Raw genomic sequence first — 22,099 nt, forward strand, 5'->3', positions numbered from 1 at the left:
CGACATTTTGCAGAGATCTCCGGGTGGTGTTTTGAGGGTTGACTTTGCGGGGTGTAAGGCAGGAGACATGAGGTCTGCTCAGTAACCCAGGCAAGACAGGATGGCAGCAGCAGTGATTGGATCCTGCCTGTCTTCTGGAGAGAGAGCCGGCAGGATCTTCTGGTAGGTCAGGTACGGGGCGGGGGTACGAGAGAGAAGGGGATGGAGGATGCACCTGGAGTTAGCCCAGCTGCAGAGTCCGAGAGGCACTTCTCTCACTTTTGAAACCACCCGCAAGCTTTGGGGAGTTCCTAAAACCACCCTCAGCTTTGATAATTCTCTGGAGGGACTCACAGAACTCACCAAAAGCAGTTATATTCATGGTTACCATCTATTACAGGTAAAGAATACAGACTAAAATCAACCTTTTAAGACACGCATAGGACAGAGTCTGGGAAGATTCCAGATGTGAAGCGTGTGTTGTCCTCGGGACACATTCCGCTTCTGGCTTCCATGTATGACGACGTGCGTGGAGTACAGGTTTCCCCTGCCATCCAAAAGTAGACGGTTCCTTTGAAACCTTTCCTGAGCTGAGAAGGCGTAAAGGGAAGAAGCAATTACCTTAGGACACATCTGGCTCACGGACACACAAGATAAATCGGGTAAAGCACAGATGCCCACAGACAAAGGTCAGAGCTGTGGTGGCCGATGCTGAGATGCTGAGTGTGGTCCCCGGGAAGGTGCTTGGCGGGGCCGCGCTCTCTGCTCTGGGCACACTGCACACCGCGTCTGGAGCAGCTCGCTCCAGAACCAGCACTGATGTTGTCTTTGCTTTTGGCCTTTTTCATAAAAGTGATGATCCTTCAGATTTCTTTTGGTTAGTGAAAATAGGTGCTAATGTAGGTCTTTAGTAAAAGTGAAGTGGTATAAAGTGGACTTTCAGAAAGCTGGAGGAATGCTTGTATTGACAGCCAGGGAGGCTCACGTGAGCCGTGGTGCTTGGCGTTTTTATTGAGACCCTCTCACACAGGTGTGTCTGAGTGACTGATTGCCCGCCTGGTTATATCAGCCCCCACTGATGCCACTGACCCAAAGCCCCACCCTAAACCACATGTTGGTCTTTCTGGCCACCACCTCAGGTTGAGTGTGGCCATCCCCTGTCCTAAACGCAGACACTCCCATCACGTATGACGCGGATGACATCCCAGAATCATGGGCAAAAGTCAGACCTCGTTTTGGGGCAAGGCCGAATTCTTGACTACACAGGAAGGGTGACGTTATCCTCACAGGCAAATCTGAAGGAGGAGCCGGTTGGGAGAGGGAACATGAGAAGCTCAGCTTGGTTCGTGGCTGAGTCTTAGGCATGTTCAGGAGGAGATTCGGAGTCAGCCACCGGGTCAGGCATTAGGAAACTCAAGTTTTAGTCTCTGCTCTTTTCCAGTAGCAACATCCAATGAAGAAAATGAGCTTTGTCCTGTGGCAGTAAGCTAAATGACTGCTGTGCGGTGCTCCCTGTGTCGCCTCCTGCCTTTCTTAGTACCGAGACCCTGTTTTGGTGGAGTTGATGGCGATGGCTGTCAGGGGGTAACGAGAGCAGGAAGGGCGTCCAAAGCGCTCAGGCAGTGGGAGGCTCCGGTCAGGGGGGAAGGACGTTTCCTCTGTGGTTCTGAGAGGGGTAAGAATGGAAAGAGTTCCAGGCAGGTGCAGCGGTTTGGCAGGCAAATGAAGGAGTTCTTCTCTGATCGCCTTTATTTTCTTCTCCGTATTTGAGGTGAAGGCATCTGCCCAGGACACTGACGTAGGGGAGAGTGTGTGGACTCCTCTATTTCACAAGCCAGAAGTTTGCGACTAAAAGACAAGTAGTGTTTGGTTACCATGTGTGAGTATTTGAATGAGATGCAGTTAGGTTAACTGATTGACTGCATTTCCTGAAACTTTCTTGAAGGTGACACACTTCTAGTTTTTGTTAAGTGATGTATTTTTTTCTGATAAAACAGATAATTTTATGGCAAAAACGTGGTCTAGGTTTAACTAATTCATGCAGCTAACACTTGGAACTCCTTTGGGTTGGGTAGTCTTGGGAATAAGGTTGGAGGGTCGTGATGTTTGTCCTCAAGGTTCACATGGGGAGAGATGCAAATAGATAACCTGAGTTACAATATTTAAGGGCTCTAATAAGAGATAGATGCCAGGTGTTGATGGTGGAGTAGCAGGTTCTGCCTTGCAGAATCAGGTAAGACATAAGAGGAAGTAATCTTGGAATCAAAATTTGATGGAGTGGAAGTTGGTCAGCACACTAGAATAAAGATGAACAGCAGGTGTAATGTATGCTTCACCCCTGAACAACATGGGTTTGAACTGTGCAGGCCCACTTATACGTGGGTGTTTTTCAGTAGTGAACACTACAGTACGACATGATTGGTGGGGTGTGTGGGTGCTGAGGAACTGTGGACGTGGTGGGACCATGTCTGGGGGGCCGAGTATAAGTCCATGCTCAGAGTTATGACTGCATGGAGGGTTGTTGCCACTAACCCCCGTATTATTCAAGGGAGGGTTGGTGCCACTAACCCCCGTATTGTTCAAGGGTCACCTGTATTAGTCTGCTCACACTGCTGTGAACAGCAGGTGTTTGTTTATCTTCTCACAGTTGTAGAGGCTTGAAGTCCTGATTAGGGTGTGGGCAAGTTTGCTTTCTGGTGAGGACTCTCCTCCTGGCTCAGGGACGGTGTCATTCTCACTGTGTCCTCACCTGGTCTTTCCTCTGTGCTTCACGGTGGAGAGAGTATCTCCAGGGTCTCCTCTTCTTCTTGTAGGGTCACCAATCCCGTTGGGCTAGGGTCCCGCCGTTATGACCTCATTTAACTTTAATTACCTCCCTGAAGGCCCTGTATCCAAATACCATCCCGTTGGGGGTTCGGGCTTCAGCATTAATTTTGTGAGGGCAAGTTCAGTCTACACTCTGTTCTCTGGCCCCCCAGAATTCATGTTCTTCTCACAGAAAAAATGCATTTACTTCATCCCAACAAGCCCCCAAAGTCTTAACCCAGCATCCAGTCGGAGTCCTAAGTCTCATCTAAACATCACCTAGATCAGGTATGGGTGAGACTGATTCCTCCTGAGTCAGAATTCTTCCCCAGCAGTGAACCTGTGCAACTGGACAAGTTACGTGCTTCCAAGATACAAGGTGGGACAGGCATAGGATAGGCATTTCCATTCTAAAAGGGAGAAATCGGAAAGAAAAAGTGATGGGAGCCAAGCAGGTTCAAAACCTAGCAAGGCAAATTCCCTCAGACCTTAAGGCTCAAGACTAAGCATCTTGGATGGGTGCTCTGCCCTGCAGGCCCCTGAGGGGCTGGTCACTGCCATGGCCCTAGGCAGCGGCCCCGCCCGCCCCCTTGATTCTGGGTGTGGGTCCTGCCCTCTTGACTCTGCAGCAGCTCCCTGGCAGCTAAAGCTGAGTGGAGGGCGGGGGGTACCCTGTCCTCTGAAGTTGAGGAGGAAACAGCCTTGCCCCCTTGGGGCAGTAGAAGTGGCAGCCCTGGTGATAACTGAATTGCCTCTGGGGTCATCCTTGGGTTTTCTTGAAGGATAAAGCATGTTCTCGGCTAAATAACTATCACCCTGTCCTGTAGAATCCCCGAAGTCTCATAGCCTTCCTTTATTTTGTCTCATCTCTGTTCCCTTAGTTTAAGTTGGCCATGTCTCTGCTAGTGTCACCCTGTCTCTCTTCCTGTCTTCTGCTGAGATAGCTGATTAAATCCGTGGTTTCCACCTGTACTAATCTCCTTGTCAAATGGTTGTTCAGCCACACTCTTAGAACATCCTTTCTCATTTTCTGCAATATGGATAGGCTGCTTCCTTTTTGCTTAACCTACCTCTGTGCTCTCTCTCTTCACTATAAATGGTAAGGAGAAACCAATCAGCTTCTTCCAGCACTTTGCTTAGAATTCTCCTCAGCTAAATATCCCATTTTATCTCTTACAGGTTCTGCCTTCCACAAAACACTACAAAACAATTCAACCAAGCTCTTAGTCGCTTTCTAATAAGGATCTCCTTTCTTTCAGTTTCCATGAGCATGTTCCTCATTTCCAGCTGAGAGCTCCCCAGAATGACCGTTAGTGTCCATATTTCTACCAGCATTGCATTCGTGGTGATGTATGTCTTCTCCAAGATGCTAGACGTGTTCTCTGTAGCACTCCTCTTTTCTTTCTGAGTCCTCAACAGAATTGCCTTTAACATTCACATTTTTATCAATAGCCCCTTCAAGGCAGCTTAGGCTTTTTCTGGCACGCAACCTCAAAACTCTTTAGGCCTCTCCCTATCACTGAGTACCGAAGTCACATGTACATTTTTTAGGTATTTGTTACAAAGTAGCAACCCGCTTCATGGTACCAAAATCGGTATTAGTCTACTTGTGCTACCTTAACAAAATACCACAGGCTGGCTAGCTTAAACAGTGGACTCTAGTTTTCTGAGAGTTCTGGAGGCTAGAAGTCTACAATCAAGGTGTCAGTGAGTTTGGTTTCTGGTGGGAGCTCTCTCCTTGGCTTGTGGATGGCCACCTTCTCACCGTGTCCTCACACGGCCTTTCCTCTCTGCTGGCAGCAGGGAGAGAGAGCCCTGGTGTCTCTTCCTCTTTTTACAAGGACACCAATCCTATCGGATCAGAGCCTCACCCTTAGGGCCTTACTTAACCTTAGTTACCTTACGAAAGGCCCTGTATCCAAGTACCGTTCCCATTGGGGGTTAGCGCTTCAACATAGCAGTTTTGGGGGAAGGGGACACAGTTGAGTCTGTAACATATGGTAACTGAGAGACTGAAGTTAGCATGGAATAGTTAAAGAATGATATGAAAAGTACAATGTAAATTTAAATCCTCCCTCCCTCGGTACAAAAAAAAAAAATGTAAGATGTGACATTTCAGGTGTTTGCGGTGGCAAGTGACAGACCGTGACCTTAGCCACATAGGTGGACTCTGGGTCTTACTTACAGTGTTTAAGACCTTGCGTTTTATCCTGCTGAGCAACTGAAAGGCAGGGCAGATGTGTATGTGTTGGTGTGTGAACGCGGGAAAGCAAATACGTGTGAATTGGTTCTAACACTGAAGGACGCGTCAAAAGGGGCATTTGGGAGTTGGTCAGGGAGTGAAATATAAATGGTAGCTGGGAAGGCCACTTAGTGACCACTGTCATAGTTCAGGTGAGAGTTGAGGGCCTGAACCAGAGTAGTCACGGAGAGCAGAGGGGAAGAAACAGGCTATTTGGAAGATAAATAGGACTTGGCATTTGAGTGTAGGAGGTGAAAATCTTACTTTCAGTTCTGCTGAATTCACCATTTCAGTTCCATATCCACTGAAATTCATTAGCCTTTCCTTTGTCTCTTCCTGAAGAGATAATCTGTATTAAGCTAATTCACTCAGTCAGATGGGATGTAAAATATTTTTTCTAAGCAGTTTTACTATTGTTAAGAGCCTAAGGGAAATTTATAATCTCACGAGATTCTGGTTCTTATCTTGGTCTAGCATTGTGTGTCTTTGAAAGCTGAGGTTCTCTGTATCCAGTTTTTTGAGAGGGACTGAAATGAAGAAAGTATCTGTACCTTTCTACCACACAAATCGCATTACACTCTTGGTTACTTGAGGCCCGTCACCATTTGGTAAAGGCCTGAGAATCTTACAACTGCTGCCTCCCCTTCAAAATGACTCTGGCTGTGGTCCGTCTGGCTGAAGCGGCCTCTGCATCTGTTAGGAGGTGCTCCCGGCAGGTCTGGCAGGTCTTTGTCTGCGGGGCTGCGGGGCTGCGGGGCTGGTATTTGGCCGTGAACACTGCTTGGGCCCTTCTGGTTGTTAAAAGGTTGAAATGCTCCACCTTCCTGAGTCTCTTACCTCACCCTCAGCCCAGTCAAAGGGTAAAGCCTGGTTTAGCAGGGTCTTCAGGACCAAGGCCAGTGTTGGTTGATTGGTTAGTGCCTTTGCCGTACTGGTTGTCAAATGTTTCGAGGATTATTGCCCAGGACATATAGACATATTTAGTTGTGACTCATTTGAATTCTGCTGCTGGATGTTACCCTTAGCTTATGAGAAGATACTTTATGTCTGTTTCTTGGATTACACAGCACGGGTGGCCAGGTGGCTGCGGAGCCTGCTCTGGGTTTGTGCTTCTGCTACTCCCTCTAGTTGTGCCCAAAATAGTAGTGCTGAGGTGTCAGTGCTCTGCTGGATTGCTTCAGAGTAAGTATTTTCCTGAAGTCGTTCTGACCGTCGTTTGGGCCATTTAACATTTTATTATTATTATTATTTTTAAGTTTTTGGTCATGTCAAGTTTCCTCTGGTGTTATTCTTCATTAAATATTTGAACTGCTCAGGAGCCCTGCTCAGCCGCTAGAACATGAAAGTGTCAAGATGGAGAGAGCTAATTGCTTTTCTTCTACCACTGGACAGAACGTGTGATTACCTAAAACTGACATAGATACTGAATGTTCTAAGTAGGAATGCTATTTTTAGGTATTTGTGACATGTATTTCTATTTCAATAGACTTTAGGTGATATTTTATACAACATAGAAGGTTTTCCCCATATTCACAGAAGTGGTTATTCCAACTAACAAGTTCAAAATATACTTTTCAAACAAACAAAAATATATATATATATATGTCTCTGGAAAAAACTGTTCAAATAAAACAGAGGGATATTACATAGGTAGTTTTTTCTTGCTTGATTTATATTTTTGTTTAAATGCTGATATATAAGTTAATATCATTGTAGAAGTATAATATGCAAGAGTTTGTTTTTTGATTCCACCCTCTGCTTTTATTTAATTGTTTTTGATTTTATAACCAGGGCAGCAAATAATGAGCCTTTTACATTTATTGCTCTATCCCTGTGAGTAATCACTTTTCTTTCTAAAAGTAGTGAGAACTAAATCTCCAAGATTGAGAAGAGTGTAGTAAACTGATGTCAGTGCAAATAGTTAGAAATTTAAATAACCTCATGACATGTCTGATGATTCATCTTTTTATAAGAATAAAAAGTATCGGTAATACCAAGGAGTAAAGGTTTTTGAAATTTTTAAAAATTAGAATACTTTGTTTTACTTGCTTACATTATCAGGACAGGTACTTAAATATATTGGTGAACTCATGCAGTATTTCTTCATCACAAAAAAGGATAGATGTTACTGCTTTGCTTACAATTAAAATTAGGTTGGAAAGGAGGTAGTATTAGAGTTACTTCTTACATTCCTGTTTGATTCTCCATATATACAATCTAAGGGATACTGAGCCCTCTACTTTAGTCTCTTGTCTTCTTGCTTCTGAGCTAGATAATAAAGCACCTGTCTGTCTGTCTGTCTCTCTCTTTCTCTCAGCTGTCGATTGAAAAATAAATAGAAATTACTTACTTTCATTATGTATATTAGGTAGAATCTTGAAGGATACAGAAAAATACTAAGAAGAAAGTAAAAAGCACCCCTGATTCTACAATGAGATATTTACTGCTAATTCTGGTGTATTTCCTTTCTGTTCTTTTTTATGCATATAAATATACCGAAATCATTACTTAATATTTACATTCTGTTCTCCTGATTTAACAAAGGAATTCTTAACCTGTTTTGTGCTGTGGACCTTTTTGACCATCTTGAGCCTATGGCTCCTTCTCAAAATAGTTTTAAATGCAAAAGATAAAATAAGCAGGATTACAAAGGAAACTATGCTGAATACAGTAATCAAGCCATTAAAACAAATTTGTGATATGGTAAACACATAGATAAGCAACTTCTCAACACCTCTCTGTACTTGGTGCAGATTTGATTTGCTAATTCTTTTGGGGGGAAAGTTGATCTTGGTTTAAAAACTTACTAAAAATTGAGTTTCAGGTCATTTTATTTGACCTTTTGTCCTTAAGACCATTAAAGAGTTATTTTCTCCTTCATAGTGCTTTTGTTCCATTGAATCTTCCCGATAACAAAAATTCTACAGAGTGGGAAAAGGTGAAGTTCCTGTTTGAAGAACTTGGAAGTAGTCGTAAGTATTCTTTTAAAAAATAAAATCCATAATAATTCATATTTCATGACTCTTGAAACTTTTTTCATAAGTAGTCTATTTTTACACTGTTAAAAATTTAACTTCATGATTCTTTTAACCTGTGGTTAAAAGGATGTTAGACAAATTAGGAAGTTTGTGTTGCTGAGACTTCTAGCCATCTAGCTAGAAGTCTCTTGACTTCTTCATAAAATTACCATGTTGAAAATACAATATAATCTTCAAAGTATTTTAGCGGTAAAGGTCTTATAATTTCTATGTGGTCTTTAATTCACTTAGGATAATATAGAATAATATGTTAAAGAAATGTGCTAGATATACTGGTGTTTATTTTTAATTTTTAACTGAGAGAACCCTATATTGCTATTTGATCGTGATTAAGTAATCTTTTTGTGGAATATAAATTACAGAGGTTTTATGTGGATGAAATAATAGTTTATTATAAATTTACCTCACCAAAAGATCTGAGTTTTCCTTCTCTTAATCAACATGACCTTGGTTTTTAGAGAGGAACAAAAAAGCAGGTTTAGGAAGTTAGCTTAAGAAAGTTGCTTAATCATTGAAAAATATAGTTGGTGTTAGAAACTGATATCAAATAAGAGTGTGTATTTTATTACTGAGAATTTCATGTGCCTTTGAACTATTTTCAAAGAAAGCTAGAGAACTTATTTTATAAACATTATGCTGAAAATTCGTATTGCTTTTGTATTTATTCTTTTTATTAGGTACTCTACGTTCTTTGATCAGCACTTTCTCTTTACCTAGATACAATATTAAATGATGGTTAAATTAGGTCTTGGAGTCTTTGCTGTACAACTTCTTAATTTTCTTGCTTTCCACTTAAGATTTCATCTTGTAAATTGTGGTCCATTAATATCTTGCTGATACCAGCAAGAATACGGATAGCGGGTCTGGCATATACTGATACTGCATGTCAGAATTTATGTACCTGAGCCTGTTGCTGAGAAATAAATTGCTTCTTTTCCTGCAGTTAACTCCTTCAGGTCTCTTTAGTAGCTACTCTTCTGCCCTAAACATTATCCTATAAGTTTTGCTAGTCTTTGAGTGTTAGCATACCTTGAATCAATGATTATAATAGGTAGCATTACTGTACTTGCTGTAATCTCCTTAGTCTTAACATTTAAAAAACCTCACATCTTAAACACCATATTTTATAGTACATTTTGCTTATCACTTTTAGTAATATCAACTTTTAGATTAGCCAGATATCTTAGCAGAACACTCCACTTTATCAATTCTAAGATGCATATTTTTATACATTTTCATATCTCTGATTTTGTGATGTATTTTATAAGTGGAGGTACCTTAAAATGGCTATCAGCCAAGTGCCAGACCTCTGCTAGTTGTATGAATACTTTCTGTTGATACTTCTAGTAAGATCAAGAAAGTAAGAGCACCAATGGTCTTTGATTTAATAAAATGTATTACAGGTAAAAAATTAAGGCTTAAAAATTTGTCTCTGACAAAAAAATTTGTCTCAACTTTCTGAACTTGTTAATAATATGCTCTCTCTAAGTGTTATATTTTAAAACTGAGACGTGAGTTTTAATAGGATGGGTCATTCTGTTATTATTTAGTATTGATATATTAAATTAATTAAAAAATTATATTTGGTTCCACAGTACCTGCATTTAAACTAGATCAATACAGGTCCAATAGAACCTGTATTAAAACTAGAACAATTAGTATTACTCCAATTTAAGAATATTCAGATTTGCATATTTCATTGTATTATCTGGTATGTTTATTTGGAAGTGTCACTCTCACTACTCACTCATTGGCCTTCCTTTAAAAAGTTTCCTAAATCTAACTTGTTAGCATAGTATTCCTGTTTTGGTATTATGTTTGAATTTATTTTCTGTTTGTTTGCCTCTCCCGCCCTCACTAAGGGAGCATGCTAGCTCCTTTCAAGTTAAAGAGGGAAGTAAACTCTTTACGATTTTAGTTCTAGGCTAAGTTTTAAAAACTTACTTGAAATTTAAGAACAGAGGAACTAGGAGTTTGAGTGGAGAGGGAAGATAGGGCCAAGGTCAGTGGCATCCCTATCATGTTATTTCTCGAGGGCTGCCTTTGAGAAAGGCCAGGGCATTTTTTTGGCCAACTTTTGAGCATCTAGTATTTTGCTGATCTCTTTTTAGGCTCAATAATTAGGCAGTAGTTTCCCTCTTTAATTTTAAGAGGTGAAAGAAAGAAAGTCTTAGTCTGAAAGATCTTTAACAAATCCATTTATGAAGAGCTATTTAAAAGCTCCTTTCCACTCGGAGTTAGCACTTCAAGAATGGGGTAATACATATTGGGTTTATTCCTTTGGAATGTGTAAGAAACCCAATTTTTATATTTCTGTTGATTTGTTGAATATAAACATTTGAATAGCTGTACATTTTTAACAGTGTTTTTCCTCTTTTGCAGATGGTTTAGCTGCCTTGTCATTTTCCATTAGTTCTCTGACCCTGATTGGAATGTTGGCAGCTATAATCTACACAGTAAGTATAATGGTAATAATTGAGTTAAAATTAAAGAACCACTTTATGATGCAGTTTTGTTACCTTATTGGTATGTTCAATTTAGCTCTGTTTTCCTGTTTAATATCTAGTACTTTCTTCATTTTTCTTGAGGGGAGGGTAGATTTTTAACTACTTGGTCGTAATCATTTTATCTGTATTTGTGAAATTTAACATTCAGAAACAAACTTTATAACTTGTGAACCTTGAAGTGGTTATATACTATGCAATAATAGATTTAGTGATTTATAAGCATATTAGAACTCTGAACCATAGATCAGTACCTGTTACGGATTCAGTAGATTTATCCTATATGGGGATATAGGGCTTTTAAAATCAGATATTTTACATCACTTGATATTTCTCTAGTATAAAGACCCTAATGTTATGCCCTCAGGGACTGGTTTTTCCCGGTCTCTCTGGGAATGGTGCGGCATGACTTACAACAGCCTAACAAACTCGCGGGCAGAGTGCTTTTTGAGTTTTTTGCTCAAATTACAGAGGAAAAGCAAGTAAAAATGCTTCTTACTTGCCTCCCAAAAGAGAGTTGTGCGGGAAGCTTTAAATTATATGGAACCTTTTTCAGATTAATGGAGTTTATGTTTAGAGCATTCTTGATTGATAAAAAGATGAAAAGTGCTGGTTATAAAGAAAACATTTTGGGTATTGTTCCAGTGTCTCCCTTTAAACATAAAAGAAGTGGGCTGTTAGTGTGATAGCAGAATCTGGTTTTGTTGCATAGTCATTCAAGTGTCATAATGTATAATAAAAGAAGTCTAAACTCACGCATTTTAGTATCTTTCAGGTGCTTGAGTATTCAGTTTTATTATTCATTGCCATTTTTGCTTTTTTCATGTATTACTACACAAGGAATATATTGGTGGGTAACTATCTTCCCATCTCAGAGAATATATATACTACCTGTGAACGGTCTTTCAGGAAACATTCACGGGTTAATAACACACGAGGAGTTAGACCTGGACTCTAATTGCTATTCTGTGACTGATATGTATGCTGATCTTGGGTTTGTCTTTTACCCTTCGTGGGTCAGTGTTTTCCCCATTAGATGGGAATAAAAAAATGCCTCTTAGGGATTTTTGAAGGTCAAACGATACTTTTTGTAAAAGTGCTTCGAGAAGTGTAGGGAGATGAGGATATAACAGTCAGTGAAAGATGAGTCAGGAGAAAGGAACAGAAAAAGAGGAAACCAACATGTAAGGTCATCCTCAGGAACCGTAAAGGGTCTGCGATTTTGCCCTGCTTGTAGCTTGTAGTCTGCTGCAGTGCCCTGGATGTTGGTCAGAGGTGCAAGACTTCTGGTCAGAGAAGAACTTTCTGTTGCACAGCAATGGCAGCAGCCACGGGAGCGCGTTGTCTTGCGCCCGTCTCCTGAGTCCCGACTCCCATGGGGCGACATGAAGAGCGCCCATCGAGACTGTCACCAAGCTGAGGACCATTGAGTGCAGGGAGGCCGAGTCTTCACTGACGGACAGGAAGCGTGCCTGCTCTCGCTCCAGAGGAACGCTGTCTTGGTCTTCCCAGGCTGTTTGCTGCACAAGCATTCTTGGAAAGACAGCACAGAAGAGAAAAGGGCAGTTAGTGCCTGGCTTGCAAGATGCGCAGAAATGAGAGGCCCGTGGAGCATTGTCTTCGGACGGCCGAGGGGTGGGCGCTGTGAGCATGCTCACACAGCGCAGTGTAGGGCACAGGCAGTAGTCACAGGTCGGGAGTAGTTCCTCTGACCTTTGAGCAGAGACCTGAGTCAGGTGGAAGGACAGCCAGCCACGAGGGGAGGTGAGTGCAGAAGTCCTGGGGTGAGCACCCTGTGCTGTGCTCAGTTAGCAGGAGGCAAAGCTGGCGTGTGGGAGCTCAGGTGACTGGGGAGGGTGGTGAGCGTGGATGAGGGCATGTTTTCTAGCGCCTCGTGGACCGTGGTTAGGGTTTTGGATTTCATTCCGACTGAGATTAGAAGCTACTGGAAGGTTCTAAATGGAAAGTAATAGGATCTGACTAACATTTTAACAGTATTACTCCGGTGGGTCTGAATTCAGTAAGCTCTGGGGCTGATGAGTGGGAGTGGGGAAAATGTGTGAAATTATTAAAACTCTTTGAAAGAGAGCTTCCCTGTAGGAACGATATTGTAAAGATAAATATTTCAAGCTAATATAGTTTATATTCAAATGGAAACTGTGAAAATTATCATTTATGCAATGAAACCAAATATAATAATCATACTGACTTAGTTAAGATAGCCTTAGAAGAGCTTTACTTTTTCTGGAATGCAGAGGGCTGGGCTGAAGGCCATTGATAAAACAATCAGAGGACCTGATGGCGGGAACCAGAAAGACAGGATGATGAGTAGGTAGGAGGGGTCACCAAAGGCCTGAGCCCAAGGGGGAGGGTCCAGTGTTATAGGCGCCAGGTGAGACTGCCTAGGGGTTACCTACCTGGGAGTTAGCGTGTGTGTTTTCTTTAAGTAGCATAAGCAGTACCGTTATGGTCCTTGGGGGAGAGGCTTAAATGTGGGTCCCTGTTAAGTCAATGGGTCTCTTGAACTACTTTCCCATCTAAAGTGGGAGTAATATTTAGTGAGGTTGTGAGGACTTAATGAAACAATTCATCAAGTCTTGGAATCTGTTGGCCACTCGATCAGTAATCACTAGGAGCTCAAACTGTTGAATATTCAGTTTCATGTGGTTCAAGCTACAGATTCCACGGCTTTCCTCTCACAGTGAAAATAAACCAGGTGTTAACAGCAGTTGTGTCATAGTCAGTGAGAATGTGGATTATGAAAAGGTGAGTAAGTCAAAGAGTTACTCTTGGGTGTGTGGATAGACAGATAAACATCATTTAAATAGCACTGCAGAATGTGCTCAGAACTGGGTGGAAGAATGGTTTGCTACCAAACCACAGTCTCGCCAGTTTTACTACCTATGTGGGGTAGAGAAGACCCTGGTTAAGGGGGAGCGTGGTATGCATAACTGAAGACTAGCCGTGAGTGTGAGTCTTCATGTAAAATGTAATTTCTGAGTCCTAGCTTCCCCATCTGAGAAATGGGCCAATAATACTTATTCAGACTTCATTAAAAACTAATTGAGGGCTTCCCTGGTGGCACAGCGGTTGAGAGTCCGCCTGCCGATGCGGGGGACGCGGGTTCATGCCCCGGTCTGGGAAGATCCCACATGCCGCGGAGCGGCTGGGCCCGTGAGCCATGGCCGCTGAGCCTGCGCATCCGGAGCCTGTGCTCTGCAACGGGAGAGGCCACAGCAGTGAGAGGCCCGCGTACCGCAAAAGACAAACAAACAAAACAACAAAAATACTAGTTGAAAATCACCTGTTTATTGATAAGTGGTTTTATTATTGGTAGGTGGCTAATGGTACTAATTATCATATTTGCTTGTGAAAGCAAAGTTTCCTCCTAAGTAGTTAGGGAAAACTCAAGAATTGGAGCAGAACGTGAATGAGGGTATAATAGATATGCATGGGGAATAGAAGAGGTTTAGTTTTAATATGTACCAAAAGTGGGAAGTTAATGCTTAGAGAACTTTGACCCTGAGTACAAGGAATTAATTACTAAAGGTAAGATTATGTCTGTTATTGAATCTGTAGCTATCAGTATTGAGACTACAGAAGTTTTTGTAATGTATGTGTCAGTTGAATGTGAATTTCTTAGGTATGCGTTGTTTAGTTTAGAAACTAGTTGATAATTTAAATTTTACCAAGATTATATCCACTGTACCACATCTCAAGGAATAGCCAAATAATTGGGCACTCAATTTTAGGAGAAGAATGTCAAATGACATGTTATCTTGCCTGTTGTTTTCAGCTTAATTGAAAGGGAATGTGCTACTTTTTAAATTAAAAACAAACAAACAAACCTCTAGACACAAATATTTATGCAGATATTTTAATATTTTGGTGCCACCAAGTGGGGAAGTGTTGAATAGTGCTATTTTCATACAATATGTATCATGTGGACCACTGAAGTGCCTATAAAGACAGCGGCTACTGAACTTTTTGTTATGTACACTTACCAGTAAAAAAAATTGAACATGTCTTCCAGGAGTTTATGAATTATATATACATATTTATGCTAATAAATATATTTACTATAAATGTAGACTAATGTATTAAAGAAAACTAGAGTGCTAAATTAAGGATTTGAAAATAGAAATAAATAGAGCAGTGGTTCTCAATACTCTTTGAAGACAGAACTCCACTTTAAAAATTAAATTTCTCAGCCTTCTATGTGAGAGTATGCTTCGTTGAGTCTGTGACCTGATTTGTAAGATGCACCTATGTACCACTGTAAGGAAAAGGCCCTGCCCATGCTCTCTAGTCATTTATAGTTTTTGTTTTATATTAATGAGAGAAGTGTTTTAGCCTTACCTACGTAAAAAAAAAAAAAAAAAAAAAGTCATATCAATCTTCTGCATACAAGATAAGGAAAATATAAGTGAAATAAGTTGTAAAGGTATTTCTAAAACTTCGCATTTGGAATGTGAGTCTTCTGAATCACTTTTTTGAATTGGCTGTTTATGTCCATGTTTCACTCCACAGGGTTGTTTTAGGCTCTCAAGAGAATTGATGCTAACGGCTTTTCTTGGGTGCTCCATTCTTGTCTCTGGGATGTTCTTTGAAGCTGCTAACACACCTGTTTAAGCTGTTTTTGTTGTTATTTCTTCTTTTGCTACCTAAGTAGCAAAGTACAAAATGTCTTCTACTTTGGTCATCTTCCTTTCTTAAGCTTATAAAGCCTTTGATTATTGCTTTGCAAAAAAATATAGAATCATGCTCATTGTTCCAGTTAATTTTTGCTTCACTGCTTGCTCCTTGGTTCCGTCTTTCCTTACACATTAACTTTTTGCTTCGATGTCAAATCGTAGCACTATCTTATAAGACGTGGTAAGTGGCAGTTAAACTCAAGAGTTGTACCAAGAATGCAGGTAACTCCACTGGAGAAGTAACTATAATGTAACCAACTATGACCAAATCTGTGAATGTGCAGGTAATGACAACTACGTCATGACTTCTGCCTAGCCAGTGTTTGTAAGATGCATCCAAATTTCACTGATGATAAATGTGAACAAATACATGTGTATTTTAGAATCGATGAATATTTAAAAGGGAAATCTTCATTGAATACACATTAAGTGAGTTGTTTCCTTAGTCATGACAGCATCCGTGTCCTTGAATAATAGGTGTTATAAGTATATGCAGGACATATATTCAGTTTACAGGCAGTGCTTGGCGCTGACCTTTCTAATCCAAGGCTAATAGGTTGGAAACTCATCCTTCACAGAAGAGAGAGGTGCAGGGAAAAGTGCTGTTCTTATAGGGGCAAGAAGGTATTAGAAATGTTTGTAGTTTGTATATATTCTTTCAAAACATTTGGCTTTTAAAATACAGGTGGTGATTTATTCTTGGAAGTTGAAACAAATAAAATTGGAAGCAATTATGGCTGACCTGGAAGCATTTTAAATGATATGATCTCTTTAGCCTTGTTGATTTTCTGGTAATTCACTAGAGGGCAGTAGTAAGCAATAAAAGTTTTGTGTTTCTGAAAAATGATAGCCTTCATACATTTTTTTCAAAGAAATCTGAGGTTAAATTCAAAAGATCCTTGTTTAAAGATCTTAAAGTTGTAGTGATTAAATATTTTGTGTACTGTGTTATGTCAAGTTTATCTTAATCTAAATACTATACTTAAAATTCCTGATAATCATTGAAATTTAAGCATGTAATCCAAAAATAAGCTAAAAGCTAGGTAGCCAAAACAATGATTACTCTCTTGTTCTCTTCAGACAATTAATAATTCACAAAAAGATGTTGTATTCTGGTCCCATGTTACCACAAGGTGTTAACCAAGGACATGTTTTTATTTTCTAAAATTTTTACTTTAAACTGTTTATTTAAGCTATAGGAATGCAGTTTAACTCTTCGAATAAATGTGTAAATTCCATGTAAGGAAATAAGTTCATGTGAATAAAGGGCACTGAAAAAATTTTTTTTGTTTGAATATTATTTTCTTAGAGAAGTTATTTTATTAATTGAACACGTTTGTTCTTGGAATAAAGGTAGGTAAAAGAAGAATTGAGACCTAGTCCTTACATACAAAACAGTCTACTGCAGTTATTACTAGTCTGGCTGAGAAATCTATATTGTTAATGAACTTTCCACATAATTCTGATTAGCTAAGTTTGGCAGATCTAGTGATAAAACAGACATGCAGACAAATAATGTCCAGTGTTCTGTACTATAATTGAGCTGTAAGCAAGGCACATTTACAAATCAAGGAAGGTTTCTCAGATGCGGTGTAATTAAGCTGAGACCTGAAGGGCACTGGGCTGGGCTAATGAGGTAGGGTGAGACGTGGGTGTTCCAGATGAGGCACTGCATGTACACAGGTGTGGATGCGGAAACTGCAGTGACTGAGGAGCAGTGAACCATTTAGAGGCATGAGGTTGGGTGGTAGGGATCAGGTCACGAAGGGCTTCGTAGGCCAGGATTAGATAGTGGCGTCTATTCACAGGACTAGTAATTGTACCTCTCATTGGGAAAAAAAAAAAATTGTAAAGTGACATTTTCAAACAGTCGTTCATGAAATTCTGATACATACAGAAAGAGATGAACAGAGTAGTGTGGCTCTGGCTGAAGCAGCAGCAGCAGACCGACGCTCCCTGCTTCTTGTCTCCTGTGTGGTCTTGATGGCCCCGATGCAGAATCCTGGGGACTGCCGCCAGAGCACGTGGTCCTGGGGAATCTCAGTGGATGCTAATCAGAGGAATGACATAATCTGACATGAGGGTTAGAGCAAGATCACTTTGGAAACAGTGTAAAGGATGGATTTGTAGGAAGTGAGACCAGCAGACCAGTGAGGAGAATTTAGATGACCTTGTCTTTGACAGTAAACTCTTAAGTAGTGGCCACGTTTTTCGTGCTGACTGGAGTACAGATTCCTTGGGAAATAATCGGGCTGTCCAAAAAGTTTGTTCAGGTTTTCCCATAACATCGTATGGAAAAACCCAAACGAACTTTTTGGCCAACCCAATAGTATTGAGTTCTGAGGTTAGTATATTTAGAGACCCAGATCCATCAAGCAGAATAGCAAGATTTGGGATAAAATAAGCCTAGTTCGGAGGTGGTTGGAAAGACAGGAAAATATACTTGGGCATAAACTGGGTTTAGCAAAATCATGTTGCCCTGGCAGTTGGTTGTAAAAAGCAACGTGGACTTGTGGTAAAATGATAAGTGCGTGTGGAGAGTTGGTGAATAATCGTCATGTAATACTGTATGCTCATCAGAGTCTTAAAGTGCTATGTTACTTTTTTTCATTACCGTTTAAAAGGTGTGGAACTACTAGAACAACAGATAGGTCAGAGTGGTAATAGGGTTAGGACACTCCTACAAGGGAAGGGACACCTTGGCTTCCATACGCTTTTTTCTTTACATTTTCAGTAGTTTGAGGATATAAAATTTACTGTTAAAAAAATAAACCTGATTATGTTTTTCCTTTTTATATTTTACCAAGGTCATTAGGAGTATAAGTTAGATAAGAATTTAGTTAGTTAGAAGAAAATTATTCTACTCTGTCCAAATTATATTTTCTTCTAATACAAATAGAACCTTTCCCCAACCTCTCCTTGTTGTTTTTGTTTTCGGATGATGGGGAAATCATGAGAACATTAACTTATGTTTTAACAATATTTAAAATGCAAGATTTTAAGTATCTCTCCTTTAGAAAATGCAAGGATTTGCATATTAGGTAATAATTTCAGCTAGTTAATTATCTAAATACAACATGCTATATAGAGTTGATACTACCTGATAGAACTGGTTGATTTCTGGGATTTCCTTTTAATCATGTTCTTTGTTCCTATTCTCCCTTAATTTAAAAACAACCCTGATGTGTCAGAATTTATGCTTCCCTATATGAATTGTGGTTTTAATCAATGTCTAAAGGAGACTCAGTGAGAATATTGAAGTGATTAAAATCGACACTAAACATATTTGAGATCATCCTGGGAGTTGACAGCCAGGTAGCAGAGAGCATGAGAGAAAATATGCAGGATTACTCAGGATATTTTAGAGTTCAGGGTTAAGCCTAAGAGGTAGCGTTTATCACTTCTGCCCACATTCATTGCTTGAGCTCAATCTCATGGCCCCACCTAACTTCAGGGAGGCTGGCTGAAGTGGTTTGGCTGTGTTCTCAGGAAGAAAATGGAAAGATCTAAATACATGGTGTGTCTACTTTAGAGCCCATTGCTGCAACCAAGAGGTGATAGTTGTCAGTTTTGCTTCTAAGGATTTAAGGTCAGTAACGATTTTGAATAATGGTCACATGGCAGTTGCCATTGAGTGTTTTTAATAGTTACAATAAAATTTCACATTTGGGACTGGCTAATATAGAATTGGGTAATAGAAAATAATGTGTTTATTTTTAATGCCCATTAATATTTTAGAATTTCTTGTAAGAATTATATTTAAAATACTTAGTGAAAAGACTGTAAATATTTAGAACTTACAAATAAACTACATACAGATCATTGGTATGCTAATCAAATAACATGTATGTTAAAATACTTACATTTTACTAAGGGTTTACTGTATACACTTGGATAAAATTGGGTTTTTCCATAGAAAATAATTTTATAAATTGTTTCTACTGATTCATACTATCTTAACCCCTGATTAGCCTGAAATTGTGAGTTATTACTTTGATAAAGTATTATATTTCCATTAATTTTATAACTTGTCCTTTGAAAAATAGATATTACCTATTCTAGGAATAGTATTACAGACGTAACTCTATGTAACTAAATATGAAATAAACAGAATGATGAAGCAATATAATCATGATTCACTCCCATATCCTCTGTTCTTCAGTGACTGTCCCCTTCACAACTGCTTACTCATTTTGTTATTACTTAAAAGGACATTTTTTACCTGAAAATTCTGTATAATATGTTTAAAATAGTATGACTAGGGAATTCCGTGGTGGTTCAGTGGATAGGACTTGGCGCTCTCACTGCCAGGGGACCAGGTTTGATCCCTGGTTGGGGAACTAAGACCCCGCAAGCCTCATGGCGCAGCCAAAAAATAAATAAAACAGTATTACCAGAACGTGTTTTCCTTTGTTCTTTCAGGCCTATGGCATGTCGGCCTTGCCTTTAAATCTGATCAAAGGCACTAGAAGCGCTGCTTACGAACGTCTAGAAAACACTGAAGACATTGAGGAAGTGGAGCAGCACATCCAAACGATTAAATCGAAGGTGACTTGATGTTTTATCATAACCGGGGAGCGTAAAAGTACTTTGTCTTCGAGCTGCTCTGTGTTGTGACTTAGACATTGCTAAGCCCATATTTTGACATCGTTTGAGTTTTTGTTCAACGTATCCTTAAAGAACCCTATTTTTAAAAAATTGTCTTCTGTGAAATGTAGGACACTGACAGTGTGAGAATTTCTATCAGTGTTCTAACAACTGAAACACAAAAGTTCTACTTGCGTATGATGAAGACCTTGCTAGTTCCCAGGTATGCTGATACCATGTGTAATATCAGATTTCACTGTATCACGTTAAAGTTTTATGTACTGGTTGAATAAGATAAGATTACGTGTAACCACTTGCCAGTTAAATGTACTTCTAAAAACACAATCAAGTTTTTCTTCCTCTGTCACCTTCAAGTAACAGATAAATCTTATTTATAGAACATAGGAAAAAATGGAAAGTTTTCTTAATTATTCTATTAAACTATCATAATCCTGAGACAGAAACCAGATGGTAACAGCACACCAAAAAGAAAACTGTTTACTGGGCTCTCTTATGAAAGTACAGGCAAATAATTTAATATAAATAAAAATGTTAGCAATTCAAAAACTATGCTGTAATAAGAGAATGTTTCACAATTATAAGATTAGGTTTATCCCAGGATGGCGAGGATGATATGTGAGAAAATAAAGTAGTTTAATATATTGAGAATAAATGAGAAACATAAACATCTTAATAGATGCCAAAGAGTATTTGGTAAGAGTCAATTTGTAGTTAATGATGTTTAGAGAAAATTCTTACCAAATTGGAAGAAAAGAAGTTGTGTAGCAAAGGAAGCCTACCGTGAGCATCGTACCTAATGAAAGAAACATTCTCACTAAAGGCACATATACGACAGGGATGTTCGTATCCTATTCCTAGTCAGATAGAAAAGAACGTAGGGGTAACTGTGGAAGGGAGAGGAGAGAAGAGGGGAAGTAACTTCTGTTATTTGCAGATAGCCTCTACCAAGAAAATCTAAAAGAACCAACTGGCAAATTAATAGACCTAACAAGAGTTCATCAAGGTGTCCAGATACAAATGTACAGGATCATTCACCAGGTGGAGGATGTAATAGAAAATGACCTCATTTCCAATAACTGTGAACTATAGAATAATAAGAAATGTCAGAATCTTCCTGGTGGAAATTACAAACTTTATTGAAATACATAATAGAAGACTGAAATAAATAGAGAACTTCATCCGTTCCTACTTGGGAAGATTCAATATTGTAGAGACGACAGTTTTCATACGTTTAGGTGGAAATTCAATACAGTCTATAAAAGATAAAAAATGAAATCTTTATAAACCTCCTACCATATACTAAACAAATTCAGAATTTAAATCCAATATAACATTTACAAAACATTAGGAGAAAGTGAAAATCAAATTTTATTTTGGTATGTAGAAGATCTTTCTAAATAAGACTCAGAACTCGAGTGCAAATTGAGCAACTGGTGAGCTTTAAATTTTTATGTTTTTAAATTTATGTACCAAAAAAAGTGGCACCAAAAAGGAATTTAAAGAACCAACAATAATTTGAGAGGAAATAATCTGCAATATAGCTGATATATGCTGAGCATCTTTAAGTCAAGAAGAAAAAAAGACAAGAAATACATAGAAATAATGAACAAAAGACCTAAATAGACAGTTTACTGAAGGAGAAATTAAACTCTTCAGTGAAAATACGAAGTGATGCTTCAGCTCATTAGTAATGAGTAGGTTGAGTAAGATCCCAGTTTGTGTGGGACCTGAGGAGTTTTCCAGAACATGAGGGGACTTTTATTGCTAAAACCAGGATGGCTGGTAATTTGACCAACTCAGTATTTTTTTATCCTTTAGAAGTCTTTAAATTTTTTACCTTCGTCAGGGGTTGATAAGAATTTGGGGATAGGAATACTGTTTGAGGGAATATAAAATATACAGCTTTTAAAAGAAAACTGAATGTTGTCACATGCGCCTGTACACACAAATGCACAAACAACGTACCTTTTAATAATTAAATTTTAATCCAGCAGATGTCTAGGAGCCTATCTCAGTGGATTGTATGTATGCGCTTGTACCCAGGTGAATAAGGATATTCATGTCCCTGCCCCCTCAAAAAAGAAAATAATCTAAATGTTCAAAAATAAGGTATTTGTTAAATTAAAATATCATGGTATAATGTGCTGTGCAATGATGAAAAGGAATGAGGTAGATTTATATAGCTTAGGGAATGTATCTTATGAAATTAAGTTACACTTTGTCAGTTTA

General features: G+C 39.2%; 1 protein-coding gene across 2 annotated transcripts in view; it reads left to right on the plus strand.

Moving 5' to 3' along the window:
* LMBRD1 (LMBR1 domain containing 1) overlaps window positions 1-22,099 on the plus strand; it is a 114,095-nt gene that overhangs the window by 43,333 nt on the left and 48,663 nt on the right. For both annotated transcript variants that reach the window (XM_082855785.1, XM_082855786.1), the window contains exons 6-8: window positions 7,910-7,998; window positions 10,447-10,520; window positions 19,685-19,810. In XM_082855785.1, the coding sequence (XP_082711911.1) occupies window positions 7,910-7,998; window positions 10,447-10,520; window positions 19,685-19,810 (289 nt within the window). The remainder of the gene's footprint in view (window positions 1-7,909; window positions 7,999-10,446; window positions 10,521-19,684; window positions 19,811-22,099) is intronic.

The sequence above is a fragment of the Leucopleurus acutus genome (genome assembly GCF_964270905.1).
Source record: "Leucopleurus acutus genome assembly, chromosome: 15".
NCBI lineage: Eukaryota > Metazoa > Chordata > Mammalia > Artiodactyla > Delphinidae > Leucopleurus > Leucopleurus acutus.